This window comes from Hippoglossus stenolepis, chromosome 8, assembly GCF_022539355.2.
Source record: "Hippoglossus stenolepis isolate QCI-W04-F060 chromosome 8, HSTE1.2, whole genome shotgun sequence".
NCBI classification, from domain to species: domain Eukaryota; kingdom Metazoa; phylum Chordata; class Actinopteri; order Pleuronectiformes; family Pleuronectidae; genus Hippoglossus; species Hippoglossus stenolepis.
Genome location: NC_061490.1, coordinates 17,351,820 through 17,367,918, shown reverse-complemented (window position 1 = coordinate 17,367,918; position 16,099 = coordinate 17,351,820). Strand labels below are relative to the sequence as shown.

At 45.0% G+C, this 16,099-nt stretch overlaps 1 protein-coding gene across 4 annotated transcripts; it reads right to left on the bottom strand.

Moving 5' to 3' along the window:
* Window positions 1–2,058: 2,058 nt before the first annotated feature.
* On the bottom strand, window positions 2,059–14,546 carry si:dkeyp-69b9.3 (myocardin). Of its 4 annotated transcripts, none has more exons than XM_035163240.2 (16): window positions 14,213–14,546; window positions 13,181–13,345; window positions 10,948–11,001; window positions 10,031–10,086; window positions 9,427–9,493; window positions 8,610–8,738; window positions 8,264–8,460; window positions 7,971–8,111; window positions 7,229–7,379; window positions 6,931–7,141; window positions 6,702–6,840; window positions 5,725–6,309; window positions 5,526–5,624; window positions 5,231–5,332; window positions 5,086–5,140; window positions 2,059–4,996 (listed from the first exon to the last, which is right to left on the bottom strand). In XM_035163240.2, exons 2-16 carry the CDS (start codon window positions 13,233–13,235, stop codon window positions 4,566–4,568), a joined length of 2,472 nt encoding a protein of 823 aa, XP_035019131.2. In that variant the 5' UTR covers window positions 13,236–13,345; window positions 14,213–14,546; the 3' UTR covers window positions 2,059–4,565. The 4 variants fall into 4 exon arrangements, with proteins under 4 accessions (XP_035019131.2, XP_035019130.2, XP_035019128.2 ...); XM_035163239.2 differs by having other exon boundaries at window positions 5,231–5,368; window positions 6,702–6,837; XM_035163237.2 differs by having other exon boundaries at window positions 5,231–5,368; window positions 14,213–14,545.
* Between the last annotated feature and the right edge of the window lie 1,553 nt (window positions 14,547–16,099).

Here is a 16,099-nt window from a genome sequence, read left to right as displayed (position 1 = left end):
TTTAGCAGTACTACTAGGTGCAGAATGAAGAAGAAGAAGAAGAAGAAGAAGAAGAAGAAGAAGAAGAAGAAGAAGAAGAAGAAGAAGAAGAAGAAGAAGAAGAAGAAGAAGAAGAAGAAGAAGAAGAAGAAGAAGAAGAAGAAGAAGAAGATTGCGTGATTGCTTGCAGTCTTCATGTCTAATGATTTAATCATAGTGGTGTTACAATGATAGCAATGTAAACAAAGTGAACCGGTTCTTGGATGAAAAGATTCAATAGCTGACGAACACACAGACGTCAAACACACACACCCGTCTACAAACCAATCAATGTCGAGTAGAGGCAGGCGCGGCCCATGTCGGTGATGATGTCAGGACGTAGACATGTGAAACGGATCAAACACAAACAGTGCAACAAAGGCATGAACCTCTAGGTTGATTGCTGGTGTTGAGTGTCACCAGCAAGATGACATTTTGGGGTTTTACTGAAACACCCACATTGGAATGCTGGCCATGAAATGTTGTATAGATATTCATGGTGCCCACAGGATGACTCCTACTGACATCAACTACAGTTTTAAACCCAGCACTGTGCTCTGTAGGGATTATGAGCATGATTGCTCAAAGTACACCTGCTCCTAGAATGTGGCCTAATAACAGTTCCATCAAAGAACAGTAATTGCTTTGGGATTTCATACTTTGCAAGGGATCAATACAACTGCACCACTTTTCATCTGTATAACGTTGTCATTATGACCAAATTTGTCTAATATCCTGTGATATTAGAAGATATTAAAAAGGCACGATGCTGTTGTCGACAGCAAAAAGGTTTCATGAAATGGAAAAGAAATTTGTTAACTAATTTGAAAATGATTTGAGGGACAAAATGTACTGAACAGATTGGCTTGAAACTTCCCTCTTTGATAAGGCTCACAGTGCAGGATCAGGTGAGTCCTCAACCAGCCCTTAGTTATGCTGCTACTGGCCTGGGGGCTGCTGCAGGAACTCCCATGATGCACTGTGCTCTCTCTCTCTCTCTCTCTCTCTCTCTCTCTCTCTCTCTCTCTCGACCAATGTTTTTAACTTCATGTCATAAATGTGTGTCTCTGTCCTCATTAATATCATTATAACTTCAAGCCTGATAGTGCTTAAATACAACTGAAACACACATGATCATCTCTCTCTCTCTCTCTCTCTTTCCTCTCTTGCTCCCTTCTTTCTAACTTTTTTCCTCACTTCCCTTTCTGTAAGGAGGAAGACCTGAAAATAAGAATCATCGTGATGTGCAGTATCTGAGCATGAGCCCTGTAGGATTAGGTTTTCTCCCAGAGACCACCATGTTGCACCTTCATGACCAAATTTGTCTAACATCCTGTATCCTATTAGAAGATATTAAAAAGGAACGATGCTGTTGTCGACAGCAAAAAGGTTTCTGGGTTTGAATCTGCCGACAGGAAGGGGCCACTGTCTCCCATAATCCAAAATCCTGCAGGTCAGGGTGATTGGTGGCTCTTACGTTACCTGTGGATGTGTGTTTGAGTGTTTGAGTAAATGGTTTTCTGTCTCAATTTGGCAAAACTGTCCAACAATGTTCCCCACCTTTGTCCAGTGTCAGCTGGGATAAGCTCCAGTCTCCCTGCGTATAAAGTATACAAGGTTATAGCTAATGGATGATGGATGGATGATGGTGATGTGATTTTTTTTTTTCCCTTTCAGTGTCCCTTTCCCTGGGATGATCCCTGACTGGAGGTCGTAGTTTATCCAGCGTTTCATTTACAGTGTCGCTGTTCCTCCACATTAAAACACTGTGTCATTCATATTTATCACCAGCCATGGGGATGTTACAGCTGTTTCATAGATATTTAAGCAGCATATTGGTGCAGATGAATATTTAACTTACTTAGTGATCATCAATATTTAATAAGACATCAATTGAGGGAGTTTTTGGGGGAAAAATATGAGTGATCAGTAGTTTTTTCTTCATAAATCAATCAACGTGTTAATCCTCTAAACGTGCCATTGGAGCTCTTAGCTGCACTTAACATGAAAGGATAAAAGAAACAGAGAAGGAACCACATAGAAAATCTATTAAGACTTTAATTTTCTCAATGCTTTTAAATACATTTTGGACAGAGGGTGATATCATTTTGCATGAATAAGTTACATAATAAATAAAAGCAAACACATTTTATCTTGTCTCACATTTTACAATAGCAGCAGAAGTGGCCAACAGAGTCTCAGTTACCTGAAACACCCCAATGTTTCCAGCTGACGTCTTCGGGAGGTTTAACCAAACCTGTGGAAGCGTCTCAGGGGTTCGCTCCAGGAAGACTCTGCTCCAGTGTTGGGAAATTAAATGAGAAACAAGGAAAACACTGGTGTGGGCCCTAAAGCACTGGAAGTCACAGGAGGTAGCATCTTACTCTCCTGCCAATTTTTCCTTTCTTTTTTTTATGCAGCAGGCAACGTTTATTGATCACCGTGATTATCACAGCGGTCCATTCACACTGAGCTGCATTTTTCATAGTGTCTCTAGTGAAAGCTGTTCAACAACTGCTTCAACATAAAGCTGTAATATCGTGCTGAAGATGTGCAGATGCACAGATATCTTCTTCTAGTAAGAATCCACTGCGGCTGTCTTGCTTGGTAAGACACTAGTTCATCATCAGAACAAAAAAAATAACAGGCCGACAACAAACGTGACATGACCTCAGATCTGCCCGGTTCTGCCGCCTTTTTTTCAAAATAAAGTGGTCATAAAGAAGGACGTCCAGTTAGTTATGGAACGAGATTAATGTTCCAGATATGGATGAGCCAATCAGAGCTCTCCAAACATGATTGATGGGTCGGTGGGCCAATCAATGGCAGAATGTAATTTTATGTAGATGGGACTTTGTATCTAAATTACATTTATGTGGTACAGCAGGGGCTAATGGCAGCTAGCCTCCGTCAGTTCTTTCCCTTTAATGTCATTATGTTAAGTGGGGGTTGAGAATGGACATAACTCACTGAACGTTGATTATGCAAACAAATAATGTACCCTTTCCTGCGCCGCCAGTAAATCATGTACAATATAAAAGCAACATCACTGTCGCCATTAAGAGAATGTGCAGCATTTTACTGCATCAGCTCCGCGCTCATCTCCGGGCCACACGACTACTTTCATATTCTCCCTACATCTATATTTTCTTGTGCTAATTCTACAGTGCATTTTCTCTTAATAGAAGTGGTCATTCTTTTTGTGTATTGTACAGCAATGTCAAATAGAAACATTTGTGGAATTCAAATACAAAAAGTGAACAGGTGTGGGGTCGGGTCATAAATCGTGCTAAATCTGGCTTTGCAAGTAGCAGCGTAAGCTCCGAGCAGCGGGGCCACGCGCTGTCGGGGGTTAATAAGGGAACAAAATGACCACCTGTTTTTTTCTGTTTTTTTTTTACAAAGTGATGAGGAAACTTTCTCTCGTCTGATTGGTTCATTTGTACGAGGACTGTTTGCTGGGTGGTTGCCTGATTGCTCCACTGGATAACTTGAGCAAGGTAACATGGGTTTTTTTCCTGATGATTACACTGGATAACTACACTGGAGTTACTGCCCGCTGGAAAAGAGACTACAACGAAATGTCTGGTCTGGATGTGGACACAGAAAATCCTCCACGTCTTTCCTGTGTCTTTCACATGTATCCTCTCACACACACACGCATACACACACGCACTCACACATTCACACACACACACACACATACATGTGATCGTGAGCAAACAAATAGCTACAAGTGCATTTTGGCATTAATGCTGATAAATATACATGGAAGCGTTTGTGTGTTGACACATACAAACAAAAGCAGTCTTGTGTGCACAGTCACACATAGTCAGACATATTGAACACACGCATACTTAACAAACATGCACACAAACACACAAACGCACACACACACTGCTTGTTTGTGGCTTGTGCCAGCTTTCTCTCTCTGCATGCCGACTGTGTGTCTGGCACCGGGGTTAAGGTCTGGAGCCACACACAAGCTGTGTGCTCTGTCTGGCTTTTTACACACTCTAAATGGGCTTTATGAATGGTTAGGACTCTATGACTGAGTCAACACCAGGGGCCACACTCCACCCAGTCCAACAGCGGGTTTTTGGAGATAAGTCAGAAACAACATTCTCCCAGTGCAGCCAGGAAGCATGTTTAAATTAATAAGCCACCAGGTTTTCTTTTGTTTTGCACTGCAAACATTGTGCCGTGGAGTGTGTCAGTCCACAGATGTGTTGCTTGTTTGCCTTCCCCGGCTGAGCCCAAGTGCTTTAAAACAGCGCTATGCAGTGTCTATGTGTGCGTCGGATGCATGTGTGTGCATGTGTTTGTGCTCTTGCTGCCCCATCAAAGCCATGTTTGATCTGATCGCTGCGATGATTCCAGCTCTCGACATTGCGTGGAGCCGGTGACTCTGGCAGCCTATCAGATCAGGGATGGATGGACGGATGGGGGGCCTCTAATCACAATCTTGTGCCCTCTGGGGGATGCATACATTTTGCCCCATTCATTACCATCAAAAATAAACACGTAAGTTATGTGCACACAAATCCTCACCACTGCTCTATCATCAGATCCAACACTCGATTGACATTCAAATCTGAATCCAGACTGAAGTCTGACTCAACAAAGGGAGCTGTCGGTGGGGTGAGAGGGCGGAGGCCACACGTCAGCGTTTCGAGCCAGTCGGCAGCGTCAAACAGAGTCGGGGCCCGTCGCTTCCGTGACTTCACAGTGGACGGCAGAGGGGAGGTGCAGATGGGAGGTGGGGGAGGAGCTGGCACAACCTGGCTGGGGTTTATTACCGCGGGAGATGGAGGTAGCTCCAGCAAGAGAGACGAGCAAAGTGGCGAGGGCAGGAAGTTGTCGTCCCTGGTGTGCTGCTGGGAGGCCTGGGACTGATCAACTTGAGGAGGAGGAGGAGGAGGAGATGGGCCGGGGGCAGAGTGGGCCGGGGATTTAAGATCAGAGACATTGACAGAGCCTAGAAAAGAGGAGGTTAAAAGGATTAGACCCTGAAAGATGAATGAGTGCCATTTAAGTTCTATTCTTTATTAATTATAGGACACTCACCATCGCAAGTAATAGGCTCATCCAAAATGTCATCTATGGACTGCCGAGGGTCCATCTGTGGCCAAAGGGGGAGAAAAAAAAGCTTAATTCCCTCGTTCAAAAGAAATTGTTAATGATCTCCTCTTATTCATCTACAGACGCTGACCTGTGCTTTCTGGATAGCCTCCTGTAGCTCTTCTTCCAAACTGCGAACGCTGGGCAAGGTCTGCACAGGACTGGCTGTAATCTGCACCGGCAGCTCAAAGTCCTGGCCAATCACATCACATGGTTGAAAGCAAAACACCTGATTAGAAAGCGGGGGTAGATTAGTCCGCAGGTGGTGATAGGAGGAAGCTGATGTTAGAGCAGTATTTTACATTAAAGGCTCTGTAGTGTGTCTTTGAAAAGAGACGTCTACATGCGATTATGTGAGAAATGTGTGTCTTGGTTTGTGTGTTTACCTGTGTGAACAACACCTCTGTCTGTGCATCTGTTTCTGGTTTCCCCCGAGAGCATCCTGGATCCTGTTGCAGGAAAGGATGCAGGGATCCGTCACAAGACTGAAGGAATGGGGAGGGAAAAGGGAAAAGGGAATTGATGCGATTAATTCTCACTAAATGAGCAGTTTTTCAACACATCCAAGTGGCTGGCTGTCCTCACCTCATTCCCAGTGCTAGTGGAGCGGTCCCTGGGCCTGCTCCGTATCCTCTGCCTCATCTCCAGCTCCACATTCAGCTCCTGCTGCTGCTGCTGCTGCTGCTCGCTCTCAGTTCTCCAGGGAGTCACACACTGCAGGGGCGAAGAGGACGACATGGGGAGACTGGGACTGGGAGTTCCTGAGGCGGTGCTGGCAGGAGCCAGGAAGACGGCGTTGGTCAGACCGCACTGTTCGCCTGCCAAACTGACTGACGCAGCATTTGTGAACCTGCTCGGGACGGCATTCAGATTTCCATTTGGACTGTCACTGAGAATCCCATTAGGAATTCCTCTGTCCTGGATGTAGAGCTGTTGGTTCGGGCTGCCGGGCGAGTCCGGTCCAGAGCTGGAGCTGGAGCCAGGGCTCTGGCTGGGTGGCAGCAGGGGGCATGGAGTGAGGGGCTCCTGGTTGGCACCCAGTTGGCATAAGGGAGCAGGGGGGAGGTGAGTGTGAGGGAGCTGGAAGGGAAGTAGACGCTGCAACAGGGCCGGCTTTGTGCCGGAGACGGGGAGGCCACGCTTACGCAGCTGCTGCCGCAACTCTGACACCTGAGGAATGGGAAAAGACGGGGGTGGAAGGGCAGAGGGCAAAGTTTCTTATAATCATAAATCTGTTCTCGGATATATATCTTATAGGCTTTTAGATCCATTAAAAACTACTTTATTGATTACCACAAAACTTGTATGGGTCAGGATGAACCCATTAAATTCCGGTGTTTGGATCTCAGAATTTCTTTCCATTTCTTTAACATTGGGAGATAGGGAGTTTAATTTATCAGAGTAGTTCATGGGTTTTGATGAGACATATTTAAAGGACTGATATTTGTAAATGCATTTGGTGCAGATCCAAATAAAAATCCAGATCTAGTGAATTTAAATGGTTTCATTAGGGGACCGTTGGGCCTTAGCGGAGTGAGGTATTATAGACAAGCGTCTCTTACTGTAAGATCAACAAGGTTCGCAGGCAGAGGCTCAGGGTTGGACGTTGGGTTTGCGTCCATGGGGGTGTGATTGGTTGTGGCAGGCACAGGTTGGGGGTTGAGGGGCAGGGCTCCGGACGATTTCACACAGTGATCTCTGCTGCAAGAATGACAGCAGCATTGACATCTTGTTGTGAAGTTGGCTCAGATTGAATTACTTGGCACTATCTCCAGGGAGCTCAATGCATACCTGGATACAACAGCGACCTGTTGCTGGGGTTGTAGCTGTTGCTGCTGCTGCTGCTGCTGCTGCTGCTGCTGCTGCTGATGTTGTTGTTGCTGCTGCTGCTGGTTCTGGAGGATTTGAAGCTGGAGGATGACCTGCTGCTGCTTCAAGAGGTGGGAATAGGCTGGGTCCAGAGACTGGGTAGGGGTAGTGCTCTTCTGTTTGGCTCCTCCCGCTGAAGAAATAGATTTGATTTAGTCTTGATTTTAAACAATAAAATACTTCTAATTGATTTTTTACAAAAAAAGAATCAAACGGATACCTCCAGTGCCAGAAGCTCCTCTCTGGTCCGGAGGAATGTACTGGTGATACTTGAGTTTCCTCATTTTGGGTTTGGTGTCCCTCGGTTTCCGTGGGCGGGGGAGGTGGTTGAAGTTCAAGGAGGAGCAGGTCGGGCTGGGAGGCTGAGCTGTCTGTCAAGATGCACATTTCCCACATGTCCTTACATTGCAACTATACTGTGGTTGTGGCGAGTCATTTGAAGAATAGCGAATAAAACATCAGGGAGAAATGTCAGGTCATTTTACGTTGTTTGACAATATTTGCCCCGTGTCAAGGTTAAACATGAAACGTACAAATTTCTCATAAAGCTCCTGATGACAGCACATGCTGCTTCTGACATATTCTGCCATGCTGCTGGTGTGTGAATGCGTTAACCTACGGGGCAAATACTGAGCTACCCCAGAAGTGCAAAGTGACAGTAATGAATGCAGAGCAGCTTACAGCAGCGCTTTGTGTTTGACAAAACACAAGTGACCATCCTGTTGGGTTAAAGACCTCTACAGTGCTCGATTATTTTTTAGGTTGTATACCTGCTGTGAAAGGCTGTTACCATGACAAGCACATGGTTTTCTCAATGAAAATTACATAATACTGCATTGATTCGCCATTCATTTTCATTTTGAGGCATCAAAAACAGAAGAGGTCCTTATAAAATTTTAATTAGCAACTGAAGCACTGTTTTTTTTCTGTGACATCATTATCATGCACTAACCCCACATTACCTTTGGCAGCAGGGGGGTGGTCTGAGAGGTCAGAAACATCCCATTTGGTCTCCCAGTTGTTGCCATGGAGTTTGATTCACCCAGCGTTACAGTCATAGGTTGTCTGATGCCCTCGGTTGCCGGGAGCAACGTCAAACCAGACTAAAGGCAAAATATCAGACTATCAGAGTTGGCCCCATGTATAAACTCATCATTTACTTTTAATGTGTATATCAGAGGTTGTTAGAAGGAAATCATTTATCAGACTTTCTTTCTTTTCACATCCATCTCAAACCTCGACCCTGTTTCCTCACCTGAGCATGAGCGGGGCTGTGGTTAAGGGGCGGGCACACAGCTGAGAAGTCACTCAGTAATTGGTCGCCTGGGAGCCCTGGTAGAGAAGAATAGGCCGGTGATTGGTGAACGCCATGTTGCCCAGTGGGCGAGGAGGAGGCACAGGAGGAGATGTCATCTTCGAAGACATCAGCGGAGAGAGGGAAGGAGGCCGAACCTGAGGAGATGAAAAGTGAAAGGAGGTAAGGTCAGAAGAGGAGATTGGGTAGAAGGTGGAGAATGTGTGTGTGTGTGTGTGTGTGTGTGTGTGTGTGTGTGTGTGTGTGTGTGTGTGTGAGTGTGTGTACAGTCAGTGTGATGACTCACGGTTCTCCAGGGGCAGCGTGTGTTGGTGCTGATGCTCCACAGGTCCAGGCTGACAATGGATCCTCTCGGTGAGGTCCTGCACCTGGCGAGCCTTCTTCTGCCTCTGGGCGCCACACACACTCCTCTCTACTGGAGGGAGGGGAGGGAGGGATGGTGGAGTTAGGCAGGAAGAAGGGGGACAGATGGGAGATCAGTGGATGAGAGATTGGAGAGAGAGAGAGGAAACAGGATTTCAGAACATATGTGACGTGAGCATGCACAACATTGTTGCCACGGGCGATCAGTCCCAAATCAAACCAACAGAGGCATCAAAAAATAGTAAACACTCCTGTCTACAGGGAGACGCTCAGTATTCCCCTGGACACAAACAGATCCACATGATATTTTTGAAAAGGGCAGAGAAGGACATTTTGGGAGATCAGACAGTTGTGTTATTAGAATAACAGTCTTTTCAAATTAAAAGCGGGGTTAGAGGGTGTGGAGATAAAGAGGGAAAGTGAGATGACACAGAGAGATGTCAGCGCTGGCGGAAAAAAGATGACTGATCTCCGGATGGGCGGGTTTATCACATGCCGTCAATCACTGATATGTTTGTAGGCAGCTTTTAAAAAATCAAAGTGCAACAAGGTCATATTTCTGTTTAACTGACAGCGGATGAAACACCGACAGATTTACACACTTCATTTCCTCGCACAACAATGAGATGGAGAGCAAATCAGCTCAGAAGTAACACAACGCAGACAGAGAGGAGCGAGACGAGGGGGAACCGAGGGTAAAACAGGACACAGTAACATTTCTGTATCGATGGAGCAGCTACCTTGTGTGGTTTTAGTGTTCAGACCACTAGGGGGCAACTTCTGAGTGGCACCATCTTCATTTAGACGCTGCAGCAGGAAACATCAGGTCAGAGCAGAGACTACAGATTAGACAGCAGTTCACTGAGGGGGAAGGTTAAATAAAACTGTACCTCAGTGTCAGTGTGAATGAAATACTGGGACACCAGGGTTTACAAATATTCACCCATGAAACTATTATAGAGTTGTTAGTATATATTTTGTGTTTATAAATGTATTATATAAATACAGTCCATTAACCATTCACCATCAGTATAAATTGTTCATTTCTTAATAACTTACTTACAGACGATATTGATAATCTGCAGCTAAAGATTTATTCTCATTCTATCCCATCAAATATATCCAGTCATCCTAATTGGATTCACATATTATGTGTATTCGTACATAAAGTATGTGTCAGTGCGTAGATTTATTTAAATGTTTAATTAAATTAATTATTAATTAACACATATTTAATTTATCTAATTAGCCAATAAAAAAACAAAAATGTAAACATAATCAATTAATGCTTTAAAATCAGTATTTGATGTATCGTGTGAAATGTGATGGATGGATGCTACTCACCAGAGCTTCACTCAGGTCTTTCTCTGTTTTTTGAGCTGGAGCAGTAGGTTTCAATCCTATGAAGAAAAAGAAGATGTGGTTATGAGATGAAATCAAAATAACGAGGACATTTTCTAAAAACCTGATTTCTCATTTTGCTATTTCTTTAGACAGCGTCAGCCGAGTGGAGCAGCATCTCAGCTGCATCAACAAATCCCTCTCAGCCTTTTAAAGTCATCCTCCTCCACGTTACAGCGTGGAGCCTGGCAGACGCTCTTTCGTGTCGGCAGGTATCAGAACGTGCTGCTCTTCTTGTGCAGCCTGTTTCAGCCTCAGACAGCCCAGTGGGACCTGGAGCCAGGTGCTGTGCCTCTCAACAAAGTAGCTGGGATTGCTTTTCACATTACTACAATATGGACTAAAATGTTAAACAATTTCCACACAGATGCAGAGGAATATAAAGGAATTTTGAGCTTATGGTACAATTTATCAACCGGATCTGTTATTGAATGATATTCGTGTACATATATTTACTTGTGTAAATTGTGTACTTGTGCCAATATATCAGTTTCATTACAATTAAGTAATGCAAGATTTGTTATAGTGCATCTCTACAACCCTGATAGCTGTGAGGCCCTTTTGCAGACTAACTAATATGGCACTGGGCATATTTTGCATATCATGCATATTTGAGGTCATTGTGTCATTGGATTTAAATCTATAGTCATTGCTGCCATTGTTCAACAAGTGTTTCTGGGTAATTCACTCCAGAAGTGTAGTCAAAGGAAAGTAAAAGCTGGTAAATATGTGCACAGACATCAAGTGATCAATAGCCAATCATCTCTCAGTGAGAGAGGTGACTTCATTCATATGAAATCCAACATGCAGTCATAGTGTAGATGGATCAATCACAATGTTAATGACACACATGGACTAACCAGAGTCTGCATTGATTTCACTCTGCCTCCGGTTCTGAATCCTCAACTGCAGCACTGAAAGAGAAGGAGAGAGATTATGTCAAAAAATTATGAAATATTACAGTGAGTAAGTATATTTCCATTCACAGGACAAATGATCTGAGACAAAAAATCACGCTGACATCACAAGGTACAGATGAGCAACAGCAGACCACTCGGTCACTGTTAAGTGATACCGCCTTGGAACTGATATCACCCCATACTTTGCAGTGCTTGTAGATTATGTATCTTCTCGCATGTCTACAAACATCTACACACGCACCACACGTCTACGCACACATGTGAACATTCAGCACGTACACACCAACAGGTGAAGTGAGGTAGGCCTGGGGCCGAACCACAGAGCGCTTCCCTGAGTGCATGATACATTTCGTTTTGAGTTTTGAGACCTGAGAGACCTGACGAGGGCAGGGGGGGGGCGCTGTGCAGGGGGTTGAGGGCAGCAACTATTTATCTCTCAGTATGTCTATTTCTGTTGGTCCCATCCCCCCTTCAGCTGTCCCACTCTCTCCACAAGCGTCTCATGCATCCCCTACCCCTCACGTCATCCTCATTTGTGCTGCTAACCACACTCTTCCTGCTCTCCTGCCTCTCTGACAACTCAAAACATCTCACAAATCTGGGTTTAACAGCAGATTTGCACACTGGGCTCCGTCCGCTTAAGACATCAGACAAGCAGTGCTTGTCAGAGGGAAGTTTTCTGTTTGGTTTCAGTGTGTGTGTGCATGCTTGTCTGCCAACGACATGTTTGATATTTGAATTGGACTCATGGAAAATATATAATTTTGTTTGTTTATTTCAAATTTTCGTGTTAAATAATGGCTTTTTTAAGATCATTGAAGTTAAACAATTCTTTGGTTGAACTTCTTGCAACTCAGACACATAAAAGCTGTGACAGGGTCTCAAGCTGAAAAGGTTGAGAATCATGACTTAAACTTAAACAGTTTTGCATTGGAAACAAGTCACATCCAAGGTCAACAATGACACTGTTCAACTTTAAACACTGAATAAAAACTCAGACAAACTGTATCATGAACAATATCCAAAGTACATACATTGGTTTGATAGTATATACTCTCAGCCTGATATATTCCTCATGCTCAACTATGTACATACATGTTTTCAAACGGAGCAGCTGCCGTAGAGAATCATGTTTTCCAGCAGGTGTTTGTTCACCTAAGGGACCGTCTCTATGTCATTTCCTCGCCTTTCTATTTTACCAGACGTTTGCGACAGCTGCCCGGAACCACAACAGTAGCCACTGCGACTGCTGAAGGTTGCACACTGCAGTTCTAGGGACAGTTGTTTAATTGTGTATCAAAGAATCGTGGCTGTGTCCTGAAGTTGTTGTATTCAGCTGAGTGAACTTCTTTCGTACAACGAGTACAACTCAGGGATATAATTTATAGTTGATGTCAGCTGTCGTTTCCCCCCAGTGTGCTCACTTCTCATGTCACCTTCAATGATAACCTTTTAGACTGTAATCTTATATCTGCAACCTACTTTTACATTTCAAATCAAATCCACATGAGACCCATTTTACTCTGCAGCAAATCTGAGTTGAGATCGAATAATCACTAATGAGTCTTTAACTGTGGTGTCAGAGATTTATTTCTTTAAAGGTCTTGCATGAAAACTGTTTTCTGGCAAATGCACAACAACTTCAGATGTAGTGTGGATGACAGTTTTCTGTATTTGTGTTGTGTTCTTTTTTCGTTGGGTTCAAGAGATTTAACTTCTGGTTACTATTGTTAAATTCCTAATAAAGCAGATCACAGATGATCTTTTAAAAAACTTTACAGCTGATTGTCCCATATTAATGTTTTGATATTAAAATGAATACATTTCCTGGTGAAGGCCCATTGTTGTTTTTTATCAACCAACCAGCCTGTGTTTTGGTCAAAGTGTGACACAGTAACATGCAGAGATCTCTGCTGTCCTCTCGTCTATTTAGGACATCTCTGTCGGTGAGAAAAAAAACACTAAATCCATTCACCATGATCAATACCTTCACTCTATTGACCACATGCTGGACATGGTGACTGATCAGCCAATAACTTATCGCAAACAGTTCACCTCCATATATTGATGCTAATGTTGCCAATTATGCCTGAGATGTAAAGCCGTGTGTTTTATGTGAAATAAATCCTCCTCCTTGTTGAGCTGGCGTGAGTGGAGCCTCGAGGGTCCTCACCTGATCGGAACTTGTTCCGGATGAGAAGCGACCTCTCGGAGGCCAGCAGTGTCATGGTCGAGGGGAGGTTGCTGGGGAAGCCTGGGAGCGGAGCAGAGAGAAAGAGGAAATTCCTGGTGTCACTCGACCAGGAGGAATGGACCCCCTCTCCTTCTGTCTGTCTCTCTGTTGGGGAAACATCAGGGGGAGCAGAGGGAGCGGGACAACGAGAGAGAGACAGATGCTTGTTATCCACTGATAGACACAAACCAATATTGATAGAGGCACACAAAGCGCAGCCGAGATGGATTGGGGGGGAAATAGAGACGTAAAGCCTCTCAGACCTACAGGCAGACTGAACACTGCAGTGAGAGCTGCTCTGGCAACAGCAGGCCTCCCCACAGACGGCCTGTCATAATCACACAGAGAGTCACAGAGGCCCACCCACAGAGACGGAGCTAACGACACAGAGAATTAAACAGACAAGGAGGCTTTTACAGAGACGGAGCGAGGAGCCACAGGAAGAGGAGGATGAGGAAAGTCAAGCTCGCATGAGGGACGGAGACATGAGCCCCAGCAGATGCTTGGACACCAAAGCTGGAGGACGTTGATCTTGACGGACAAACCTGAAGCATCGCTGCACCACACGTCCCTCACAAAGCAGAAAGAGCTGGGAATCTACATAAGCTGCATTAGTGCACACACACATAACTTATTAACAATATTGATTTGAACTGGCCGGCCACAGAACACCAAAGAGGAAGCCTGTTTGAAGGGAATGGACAAACACACACACACACACATGCTGTGGAATAGCTGAGGTGATGCATACTAAATCACCAGAGTGCTCGTCCTATTCCCACTCCCATAAATGCAGACACCTGACTTATTTACAATATGAAGAGAGCAAGAGGAGGCCACTCACTCATTAATGCAGTCAAATAACAAGCAAGTGATTGAGATGTCTCGTCTGGCACAGGCATAACTTCACAGCACTCAGAGTACTGACAACACAGAGAGAATAAAAGCAAGAGAATGAAAGAGAATACTTACAGGAAAAGAGAGAATTGAGTCCCCTGGGGGAAATTGGAGTGGATTTAAGATTAAATTGAGGAGAGGTGCGAGATGGAGGAAGAGAGGGAAAGAGAGAGAACTTCGTAGTGCGTTTAATGACGATTTCTTTCTTTCATGTTCTTTTCATATCCTTTTTTTTCCTGCCTTTCTTTCGCTCCCCCTCTCAGTCTTTTCCTGTTCCTAAAGGTGAAATGCAAGGAGCAGAAGGACCTGTGGTTCCTGTGTCCCCCTTACGATAGAGACTCACCCTCTCTACCTCTGCCTCGCACTCTCTGCCCCTCTCCCCCATCCGCCCCAAAGCATCCTGGATCCTTGGTGCCAACTGTGAGCGACTGTCAAACTCTCCTCCCCCTGCATGGCCTCATCTCCCCTCCCCTCCCCTACAGCAGCCATTCACTCCTCCTGACATACTGACTGACTGATCCCCAGGCAGGTTCAGACAATAAGTGCTTTTCATTGTGTTTGTGTAGTGTCAAAAGTATTCACAGATGAAGTTAGTGCGGTTGCTTAATGTGAGCGGCTGAGCTGCCACATAATGTGACGGATAGAGAAGTGAAGGCAGGATAAAGAGATGGTTTATTACGAGGCAGCGAGAAAAAGCCCGGGAGTGTTTTGGACTCACATCAAATCATGTACTGCAGCAGGACTGCGGGCTCGTATGCTGCTGTCAGGATACCTTAGGGTCAGACCTCTTAAAGTGATTTAGTGGTGTTTGCGTGCACGTATGCATGCGTGTGCGTGTGTGTGTATGAGTGTGTGTCCTCACAGAGTGTCACAGGTCACTAAATCAGTGTGCATCAGCATAAAGTTTACAGTATGTATCAGAGCTGGAGTTTCACTTCACTGTTCAGGCGTCCAAAACAACCTGGGTGAACATGGAGGAGAGGGTGTGTGTGTGCATGCTCTTTTACATGCGTGTGTGTGTGCATGTGTGTGTGTGTGCATGTCTGTGTGTTTGTGTGTGTGTGTGTGCCTGTAGGCTACAGTGGGAAAGTGGGGGGAGTGAGGTTGTAGCTGGAGCACCTGTTCCGTGGATTTGACAGACAGGCCGGTGTGTGCTGGTTCAGCAGGTCGTAGAGAGGGGGGAGACACGGAGGGGAGGTAGAGAGGGTGAGACAGAGGAGACAGCAGAAAAGTTGGGGAGCAAACACTTGGGGGGGGGTAAGTGTTTACGATGAGGACATGAAGAGAGCTCGAGCCGATTGGGTGGAGAAAAAAAGGAGGTTGCTTCCATTTTATCTGATGTGGAAAGGAAAAGACGGTGACGTGGAGACCCACTAATCAGAGAACACGCAGCAGAGATAGAGCTGCGTGGGCCAATTACAGTTGCCATGGAACAAAAATGGAACAACTAATGGAACACCAAATGAATGGGAACCTTCATTTAATACATGGTTATAGACAGACGGCACTTTCAGGTGCCATTTGCACAGCATGACTGTTTGTCGTGATTATAAAAGTGTCACCTTTGACAGCTTTTCCCACCCCTGCATTTCACACACACACACACACACACACACACACACACACACACACAAACACATACATTGACACCATGGCACATTATTGTAGGAAAGGTGATGTAATTGCTTTTTCCTCTGCTTCCCTGCACCACATCTACACCCTCTCCTCCACAGCCGGGACTCCCTTTCTGATTAACACCTGTTATCCTTCTTTCTCCACAACTCTCCCTCTCTCTCTCTCTCTCTCTCTCTCTCTCTCTCTCTTGCTCTCTGACACACACACACACACACAGACACACATGCACACACACTCTCCATAGTGTTAATCCTGCACTGTGTCTGGTGAGCGAGGAGGCCTGCACGCTGTCAACCTTCCCCTCGAGATGTATCATATTTCTCTGTG